This window comes from Morone saxatilis, unplaced genomic scaffold, assembly GCF_004916995.1.
Source record: "Morone saxatilis isolate NCDOM2014 unplaced genomic scaffold, NCSU_SB_2.0 Contig3, whole genome shotgun sequence".
NCBI lineage: Eukaryota > Metazoa > Chordata > Actinopteri > Moronidae > Morone > Morone saxatilis.
Window position 1 is genome coordinate 15509273 of NW_023339873.1, and position 10030 is coordinate 15519302.

The following is a 10030-nucleotide window of genomic DNA, read 5'->3' on the forward strand; positions in this document are numbered from 1 at the left end:
AGAGAAATGTATACCCTACCTGATCATGGTTCTTATCCCCAAAACAGGCCTCATACTAACAGACCATGGAAGGTGAATCCTCTATCAACCCTGAGTATTGCTTTATTTATATGAGTTGGAGGATCATTTGTCTGTGGATTATGCTGTGGCTTCATACCAATTGTTCCAACACAGTGTAACTTTTATCAGTGTCCCTTGTAGAGGGTCAGTTGAAACAATAGGTGATTATTTTTAAATTAGTTTGGCAACTTTACAGAATGAGCATATTTTAGGGAAGCTACAAGAAACAACTATTACAACTATTTGTTACTTTATGTCTCAATATCCCATTGATTCAACTTCAACTAAACTAGACTTGTAACTTTGTGTTCCTGGAATGAAAGCTGAGGTCAACGTTGCACATGTGCAGTAGAGCAGTACTGAGTCTGAGTCTCAGTGTTTGTGACATTTGTCAGCTATGATTTCATTGTTCACACCTGAATTTGGCAGGCATTTTTTCTGTATTGTGATAACTAAAGCTAAACTAAAGCTCCTTCCTATGTGCTGTTCCATTTATTGTAACCTGTTATCTGAGGAGATTTATTCAACAGCTTTGAAAAACGGTCTGGGATTGTTCAGTTAATATTTAAAAAATCACAAGCTCGGACTGAATGTCCTCCATGCTTGTCAGGTCTTATTGTTCTCCTCTGGCTGCCTTTGAGGTAAAAAAAAAAAAACTCCAGCAAGGCTTGTGTATGTGGTTTAATACTCGATATTAGTAGTACATTCATGTAGTGATTCATAAAGGCACCTTCAAAACCCAGGTTGTGCTGGGATACACTGGCCAGTCTATCTTGGCCTTTCTTTCTTAAAAAAGTAGAACTCAGCAAATTAACTGAAATCAACCAGTGTTATTAACATTGTTGCATACTTTACATTCCTTGTGGGTAGATTTAAACAATTCAAAGAGAGGAGTCACTGTATGATGGTTTTGAATATTGTTGTGTTGAACTTTTATTTTTTACGATGTTTGCTGTGTAATTCTAAATTTAGAGCTCCTGTTTACTGCTGAAATGATTCATACGTGAGATTTACCAAGTACCAGTAATTATTTATTTAATCCCACAGAAGAAAAATAAACATCTGTTGACTTATTTACAATAATCAATAAGGCATCAAAACAATATCACATTTGTGATACAAAAGAAGAATTTTAAAAAGCATTAAGTAAAACTGGGTTGACAGATCTCCATGCAATGAATTTCTCTGCATATCATTGCCATTCCCTGATGTAATTTATATGTAAGGTTTTATGATTTCTGAAAGAATCTAATTTATAAAGATATCAATGTTATATCACTAATCTGTAATCTGTCAGACAGCTCTAACATTGTACTGTGTGTACACTTAATCACAAGGAATGCTCCTGTCAGTAAACAGTCCAGCCAATAATCAGTGCCTTAGATAAAAATGCGACCTCAATTGGCCATGTAGATATTCCAGTTTGATTGAAGCTGGAGTGTAGTCTGCGTCTGGAGGTATTGTCAGATATCAATAATGGCAAATATCTCTGGTTTCTCTTTATCGTGGATCTGCATTGCAGAGTATGTGATGGCTTTCACCTCAGTCCCCTGGATTAACAACACAGGACATAACGTAACTACAATGATGTATTTTTTATTAGTTATTTCACATAATTCTTCAATACGTTTCAATAATATAAAAAAACATAATGTAAAGCCGGCTGTACCTTCACACCACAATTTATTATATACTGAATTTGTTTCTAAATAAATATATCTTCCAGTGATATCTTACCTGTGGATGCTTTACCAGAGAGAATTCTTCACCCCAACTTTGATCAAATAAAAGACAAAATACCGCAGATTAAGACGAAAAACTAGATTACATAGCAGAAGAAGATAACAAAAATCTGCAGTAATTGTAAATTCTTATATATAAGAGCAAACTGTACTAATAACTTTACAGAGGCACTCGGTTCTCTGGAGAGTACACAAACTTACCCAATGGACCGGATCCTGAAGTGCATTCTGTCTATTGACAAAACTTTGATCTCCTAGTGGATAGATAAAAAGGAATAATTGTGTCAGGAGAATAACATAGGAAAACTAAGGAAGATGTTTACATAGTCCGTCCATTAAAACAAGAATGTAAATACACATTTAATACATGCTATTTAAATTATGCACAGCAGTTAACAAGCAACCCTGGCACATGTAAATCCCCCGGTTGTCTAGAGGCTATCTCAGCATACAGTAGGCAAAGGGCAGGGAAACATCTGAACTGATCTGAAGTCCATAGTAGGACAAGCACAGATAGATAGTTACCCATAGTCGTACCTATGGCGAGTTAACTATCTAATCCATCTGACCTGCATGTCTGTGTACTGTGGAAACCGCTGTATACCACAAAATGTTCAGCACTCCTTAACTTTCTACTGACCAACATACTCACCCTGGGAACAAAGAACAGATCTGCACTAAACTTGTATAACCAGTCATCTAGGAAGTGGAACAGAAGAGACTCCATGTCATCACCTTTTAAAAAGGACAAAACATATGCATTGAGTTAAGTTTCAGTGGCATGAAAACAGCATGACAGAAACAGGTATGAACAGACAAAGTGTCCCACCCTCTGATTCAACGTCAACAGTGTCGAGCGGTTCCACTGTCTCTGTGTCGGTCATGTAGCCGAACATGCCCATGGCACACTGCTCGAAGGCTTCCTCCAGAGAGTCCCCCCAGGAGTGGATTCTTGGAAGACAGGGCAGAAAATGTGAATATGCGATGACAACTCAACAAGAGAGGAAGGTGAGATCTGACCAACACTTCACCGAGACATATAAAAACACACTCACTGCACATCTGCTGTATGATCCAGATCTGTGATAATAAAAGACACAGTGAATTTATGAGCCAGGGCTTGTTGTTAGACCAACTAAAGAATAGCAGATATGATAATGAATATGTGTGGCATACACTTAAAGTAAAGAAACCTAAACATAACGTTAGCTACAGTTACTGACATTTCAGATACAAGAGCCTCTATCACTGCTAACAAGCCGAGCTAACTTTAAGACTCACATTCATATTTCTTGTTGATTGGCGGGTATTTAGACTTGGTAGCTTCCTGTGCCTGTGTCAGGTCTAACGGACGCTCGTCCATTATAGCTGTATGTTTGTTCAACGTCTTCAAAGATGGTCCAATCTGCTTTTTACCACGTCCATGCGTTACAGTCGCTAACAACACGGGTCGGAGCAGGGTTTCCGGATGCAGTAATGTTTTGCTGTGACGACTTCCTGTGTGTTGTTTTTTTTTGCTGCCTGCTGATTGGTCAGTCTTTGTTCTGTGGAGTTGGCGCCATCGCAACCCTCCGTGCTGCTCCAGCGCTTCCCGAAGAGTCGCTGTTCTTTTTCCCAGTGTTAGCGGGTTAATTACGACACAATGGCTGACAAGGAGGGTAAGGGTGAACACTTTTATGAATTAGCTGATTAAATGTGTGTGTGTGTGTGTTGCCCACAGTGATGGAAAGTAAACGTCAGGACGTACCGGTGCTCGTTGGCGCGTCAGCCAGCATCTCCCCTGTCATCTAGCTGTTTTTCATTTGTGAGTGCCAGCTAACTGTCCCACATGAAGTGACATATGGCTGAGAATCCTCCTCAGTGGCTGGTTTATGGCTGTGTTTCTGCTGCTAACGATAGCAACCTGTACTAACGTTAGCTCATCAGCAAAGTGAACCTTAGTGGTAACATGAGTTTGACCAGGAGAAGATTTGGTTGGTTGGGGTATAACCCAAATGTCCTGTGATCAGTCTAGACAAATTAGAGCCTGCATGAGTTTTGACAATCGTTATATTATATATAATAATATTGCTTTGTGTTGCTGGTGAATATTACTCCTGCAGCTGCGTTTGACGATGCTGTGGAGGAGAGGGTGATCAACGAGGAGTACAAGATCTGGAAGAAGAACACCCCTTTCCTCTACGACCTGGTCATGACTCACGCCCTGGAGTGGCCCAGCCTCACCGCCCAGTGGCTGCCCGATGTCACCAGGTGAGGGGGAGATCTGCTGCACCTCGGCATCCACCAAAACATGACCTGAGAGAGGGATCAGAATTTATACTTTATGAATAAATAAATTATATATATTTTGACAGGCCAGAAGGGAAAGACTACAGTGTGCACAGGCTGGTTCTGGGGACACACACTTCTGATGAGCAGAATCACCTTGTAATTGCTAGTGTTCAGCTCCCAAATGATGATGCCCAGTTTGATGCCTCACACTACGACAGTGAGAAAGGAGGTGAGGGTTAATGTGTGCATGGGAAGCTTTGCGGTGCTAAAATCCAGACTAAACACTTTATGTTGTGTTTAGCCGCTTGCTGCACAAAATAAATGGACTGATGGGTATTTCAGTATAAGCATTGACGTCATATTAACGTCGTTAACGTGATCAGTTTTAATGAGTTCTCGTATTTGAATATATTGTGGCTCACAGCTCTTCTCAGTGAATGAATACAGTTAAAGTCTTGCTGAAATCTGTAATGCTTCACAAACTGTAGGTACGTATTTTTGTTTTAGAGTATACTGTAGGTTTTAATTTAATTTTATTTATCTGTTGTTTCTTTGTTTCAGAGTTTGGAGGCTTTGGGTCTGTGAGTGGCAAGATAGAGATTGAGATCAAGATCAACCATGAGGGAGAAGTGAACCGAGCACGCTACATGCCTCAGAATCCTTGCATTATTGCCACCAAGACCCCCACCAGCGACGTGCTGGTCTTTGATTACACAAAGCACCCTTCTAAACCTGGTTAGGATTACAGCCAACACACATTTTTCTGAAGCGTTTTCTAAAAGTCTGCAACAAGTGTTGTTCCTGCATTTTTGTAACATTGATTTTATTTATGTTGACTATCTAAGACCCTTCTGGAGAATGCACCCCAGACCTGCGTTTGAGGGGCCACCAGAAGGAGGGCTATGGTCTCTCCTGGAACCCGAACCTCAGCGGCTGCCTCCTCAGTGCTTCTGATGACCATGTAAGCAACATGTCGCAACATACCTGAATTATTTGTTCTGATATTGTCTCTCTTCCTGTTTTCCTGTGACTCATATTACGTCTTATCGCTGTTGGACATTAAAAGATTTATGACTATTTACAAATGAAACTGTTAACTAGTCAGTAATCTGTCGTCGTTATTGCAAAGTATTTTGTAACTTTTTGTTTGGAAAGTCGTATTTAAATCTTTTTCTTCTTTCATTATTGTTGTTTTGTTGTTGTTAAACCATGTACTTACCCATCTCTGCTCTCTTTTACAGACAATCTGCCTGTGGGACATCAGCACAGTGCCCAAAGAGGGAAAGATTGTGGATGCCAAGACCATCTTCACAGGCCACACTGCTGTGGTGGAGGATGTTTCCTGGCACCTGCTTCACGAGTCACTCTTTGGCTCTGTGGCCGATGACCAGAAACTCATGATGTGAGCAGCTTGAACACAATAACCACTGTGATGATTCACGAGAGTGAAAGTTGTTTTTCAGTTTCAATTTTCTTTTTTAACAGTGGTGCTTTTGTCTGTTCTGGCACAGCTGGGACACGCGGTCCAACAACACTTCCAAGCCCAGTCATGCTGTGGATGCCCACACAGCCGAGGTCAACTGCCTATCCTTCAATCCCTACAGCGAGTTCATCCTGGCCACTGGCTCAGCAGATAAGGTGGGTCCACTCTTTCCCTGTAGAATATTATGTTGCAGGGTCTGCTCTCATTTTCTGTGAGTTGAATCAGTTGAAGCTAACTACTTTTTATTTTTAGACGGTGGCTCTTTGGGACCTGAGGAACCTGAAACTGAAGCTGCACTCATTTGAGTCTCACAAGGACGAAATATTCCAGGTAAGAAGTCAGCTGGTTAGTTAAATTAATCTGCAATAGTTTGTCTGTTCTGTTAAGCTGTAAATGTCCGCTACAGCTACAGATGACCAATGAAATCATAAGAAGAAACAGAAGACTAGTTAAAAATTAAAACTGAAGGAGCTCTGTAGCTCATTAATTATGATGTGCAATGAGTCATATTTGTCTTTTTAAGCACACATACCTGTCCTTTGTTAGGAGTCATTGTAAATAGAGGAATACTCACAGAACAAACAACAAGAAGCAGTCTGTCAACTCTTAGACCAGTTTTAGTCTTGTTGATTGTGGCTGTGGTATTTTCGTTTTATGTTTATGACGCACTTTGTCACAGAAATATAACACCAGGGCCATCTCTGTCCAACAGGTTCAGTGGTCGCCTCATAATGAAACCATCCTGGCCTCCAGCGGCACCGACAGGAGGCTCAACGTGTGGGACCTCAGCAAGATCGGAGAGGAACAGTCACCAGAAGATGCTGAGGATGGTCCTCCTGAGCTGCTGGTCAGTTGTGACAAAGTCTATTACTGTTGATTCCTGTATGTGTGTTTGTGTGTTAATCGAATGTAAAGTGCTGTAGTAATCCCTCCTGCTCTGTTTCTCTTTAGTTTATCCACGGCGGACACACAGCGAAGATCTCAGACTTCTCTTGGAACCCCAACGAGCCGTGGGTGATCTGCTCTGTATCAGAGGACAACATCATGCAAGTCTGGCAGATGGTAAGAGCTTTGTTTGTCACACGAATGTCAGAGGTAAACTTTACTGTAAACAACAGTAAATATCCGACACAGCATAGAGAGAGTTTTGAATTGCATTTATTAACATTGAATACCAGTTACAGTGAATATACTTTAAAATTGTTTCTTCTACAGGCTGAAAATATCTACAACGATGAGGACCCAGAAGGTGCTGCAGATTCAGAGGTCCAGGCATGAGTCTCCACGTCTCTTCATTCGACCTGCTTGTTAAAAATTCATTTCCAGTGTTGGGTGCACAATCTGTGGTGTCTTTTTACACGTTTTGGGCAGCAGTGATTTTGATTTTGACAATTAAAGAACAAAATGCTGTGTTGTCATCATATTGTTGAAGTATTTAAATGAAGTCTGTATTGTTCAGATTTTTAGATCTTTTTAGTTTTTCAAACTCCCAGAATTCAGCTCTGGCTTGTGAAGAGATGTCCATCAATATTCAGGTTTGCTTTTTGATGGTTTTACTTCTTTCATCTCGAATAGTTTTGCCGGCAACACTTATACAGAAATCCATTTTTAATAAAAATTGTACATACTGTAGGTTTTTCTTGTATTTGCTTTATATCTGTAGTATGACGTTGTGTCACTTGTCACTGTTTGTTTTTCTGTACTGCATTTGATCTTTTGTGTACTTATATATATTCATAATAAAATATTTACAGTAAATCTGTTTTTATTTCTTGACACAGTATGCCAGGTAATTTGTACGTAAGTAATTTCCTCTAAAATATTAAGAGTTGATAAGTAAATGAGTCTGTAGAAGCAAATTATTTGACTAATTTGTCAAATAAATAATAATAATGAACTATTGACAAATTTAAATGCAGTGCTGTGGTTTGGTTTCGTCCAGATAGTCAGTTTAAGAATATCCCTGGAAACAAAATCAGGGATCTTCCTCTGCAGAGGTTTCACTGGGTTCATCACAGCCTCTATAAAAGAAGATGTATGTCAGTTATTTTCTTAATACTCACAATGTATAGTAAGTTGGACAGTAACAGGATCAGTGTATATCTACCTCAGATATCTCAGCTCTTTTAAAAGGAGTTCCTTATGCTCCTCCAAATTGTTCTTAGATTTTCTTTGAATCTCAAACTCCACTTTCAGTTCTCTCAGAGTCTCTTTTAATGTCTCCACAGTCTCCTGCACAAAGAGGAGAAACGTCTAAGTTGGTCTAGTTTTACCAAACATCTTTTATGTCCCACTTGACTTTAGTCACTGTACCTTGTGTTGTGTGATACTCTTGTCCCTCTCCCTCTCCATCAGATTCATCCTCTGCTCCAGACAGGCTCTCTGCATCTCCAGTCTCTGTACGTCCTCTCTCAGGGGTCCCAGACTGGCCTTCAGGTCCACTGCCTGCTCCCTGCTCTTTCTCAAAGCGTCCTCGCCAATCTGTCTTCTCCTCAGCAGGGCCACGAGTCGAGGCTCGTACCAGCCCTCCAGTGCTCTGACGCTGCCGCTGAGTCGCCGCTGCAGTCTGACTGAAGCCTGGCGACACTGGCTAACGTCACTCATGGCCCTGGGCCTGCAGGGCTTAGTGGCCTTGTCCCTCAGGGAGTTTAGCTGGTTCTGGTAGGCCTCCTGGAGCTGGGACAACTCCTGGGTCAGGTTTTCGATGTGGGCTTTGAGCTCCTCCTATGGATGCATGGGAAAATTGATAAAAACATGCAAAACAATGGCATAACTGACCTACTGTAAACCAAATCTTAAAGAAAAATACAAACAGCATAAGATAAGACAATTGTCTTGTTCAAGATTTAATTTGAAATATTTCTTTTTAAATTAAATAATAACACAAAAAAAGGCAAATACTCATTTAAGATAAGATATGATAAGATATTCCCTTATTGGTCCCCTGTGGGAGAAATTTGAGTTTGACACAGCAGCACAGGGCAAATGTAGTGCCAAAAGTACAAAAGTAAAGTGATTTGCTACAGATACAGAAACTACAGCTTATTGTGCTAACCTGTTTTATAGTACACAATTACTTAATACCAAAATTCACCAACATTTTATATATATGAATTACATCATTAATTAAACTGTACCCTATGTAGTTTCTCTCTACAGCTGTTCTATAAATCAATAAATTTAACAATAACACAAATTTTTTACATAATTTGTGATTTCCTAAACACACATTCCTCTCAAGTAATGACTTTCTCTCATTTTACTCTTTTCGATATACATAATAATTTATTTTTCACCCCATACATGATTTGTACTGTTTTTTAATTTTACAGCCTTTAATTAAATAAGTAAACACTCATTTTGGTTCTTGATAGCAGTTTTATTTATGATTCCTGTGGGTCTTAGTATTTGTTCTATGTATGTGACAATTATAAGTGAGCAATGAAAGGTGTGTAATTAGTCACAATTACATTTTAAACAGCATTACAAATAAAGAAAATGTTGCTAAGAAAATTTATACATAGTCTACAACATATTATGTTATCTTTTGTCAAACTGATTTCACTTTCTCAGTTTCATTAATTCAATCATTTATGATACATCTGATTGTATTGTTGACTGCTGTTTGTTGCACACAATAACTTTCTGTTTGTATGTTTTAGTATTTGCTGAAGGACCGATTGTCCACTTAGGACAAATTAAGATAAAAGGATTAACTTACAGTAGGTGATAGATATGAAAAAGGAACATCCCTGAAACTGCAGAACAAAAGACAATTATCTGATATAATCTGCCACATTAAATCAATCCTCTAGGTGTTGTGAGTCATGCGGGTTCTACCTGTGTAACAGCAGACTGAGCCACCTCATACTCGTTTGCCGCCAGTGTCACCTGGCTCTGGATGCAGTCTCTGGCTGTGGTAAACAGTTTCCTCTTTACCTGCTGCACTTCTTCATAAACAGCAACATAATCCAGCTGAGCCAGAGTAAGCAGCCTCTGCGTCTCCACCAGCTTCCCTCTCAGGTGCTCCACGACCCGCAGCATTGGTTCCTGCAGACCGAGGAGCTCTTGGATCAGCTCATTCCTCTGCATCTCTAGATGGGACACTTGCTGGATGCAGTGTTCAAAAAGCTGCCCCAAGCTGTCCATGACCACCTGGTCCATATCTATGATGGGATGTGGTGCGCACTCATCTAGGGGAATGATTGTCTCTGTTTCAGAGTCAGTATGGCTGCTGTCTGTGATGTCCTCAACAAAGACACGTTCCATGCTTGAGTCCACAGAAGATGCCATCTGTTTCCCTTTCTCTGCTGATGTTTGATTTTCCATGGCCTTCTGAGAGGATCAAGGTCGTTAATCAAATTTTCCAAAGCAATAATTGATGAGATTGAGGTTTTAAAATCCCTCTAATCTGGTCATTCCTTTCAGGCTGTTTTGCGTAACAGAGCAAGTTAATGTAAATTGAATCATGCTT

General features: G+C 40.0%; 3 protein-coding genes across 4 annotated transcripts in view; 1 reads left to right on the forward strand and 2 right to left on the reverse strand.

The window, feature by feature from the left end:
- Positions 1 to 726: 726 nt before the first annotated feature.
- zbtb8os (zinc finger and BTB domain containing 8 opposite strand) lies at positions 727 to 3295 on the reverse strand. The gene is made up of 7 exons (XM_035673931.1): positions 3084 to 3295; positions 2858 to 2882; positions 2632 to 2753; positions 2455 to 2537; positions 2004 to 2056; positions 1798 to 1834; positions 727 to 1610 (listed from the first exon to the last, which is right to left on the reverse strand). Exons 1-7 carry the CDS (start codon positions 3163 to 3165, stop codon positions 1524 to 1526), a joined length of 489 nt encoding a protein of 162 aa, XP_035529824.1. The 5' UTR covers positions 3166 to 3295; the 3' UTR covers positions 727 to 1523.
- Positions 3296 to 3342: 47 nt separating this feature from the next.
- On the forward strand, positions 3343 to 6914 carry LOC118337071 (histone-binding protein RBBP4). The gene is made up of 11 exons (XM_035673915.1): positions 3343 to 3460; positions 3905 to 4052; positions 4157 to 4302; positions 4635 to 4808; positions 4919 to 5034; positions 5315 to 5475; positions 5585 to 5711; positions 5809 to 5886; positions 6269 to 6403; positions 6508 to 6618; positions 6772 to 6914. Exons 1-11 carry the CDS (start codon positions 3445 to 3447, stop codon positions 6832 to 6834), a joined length of 1275 nt encoding a protein of 424 aa, XP_035529808.1. The 5' UTR covers positions 3343 to 3444; the 3' UTR covers positions 6835 to 6914.
- Positions 6698 to 10030, reverse strand: part of LOC118337075 (syncoilin-like) — a 3582-nt gene continuing 249 nt past the window's right edge. Inside the window, exons 2-5 of one of the 2 annotated variants that reach the window (XM_035673921.1) lie at positions 9397 to 9891; positions 7870 to 8280; positions 7664 to 7788; positions 6698 to 7577 (exon numbers count right to left, since the gene is read on the reverse strand). In XM_035673921.1, the coding sequence (XP_035529814.1) occupies positions 7532 to 7577; positions 7664 to 7788; positions 7870 to 8280; positions 9397 to 9885 (1071 nt within the window). In that variant the 5' untranslated portion in view covers positions 9886 to 9891 and the 3' untranslated portion in view covers positions 6698 to 7531. The remainder of the gene's footprint in view (positions 7578 to 7663; positions 7789 to 7869; positions 8281 to 9396; positions 9892 to 10030) is intronic. The other variant, XM_035673922.1, reaches the window with a different exon arrangement.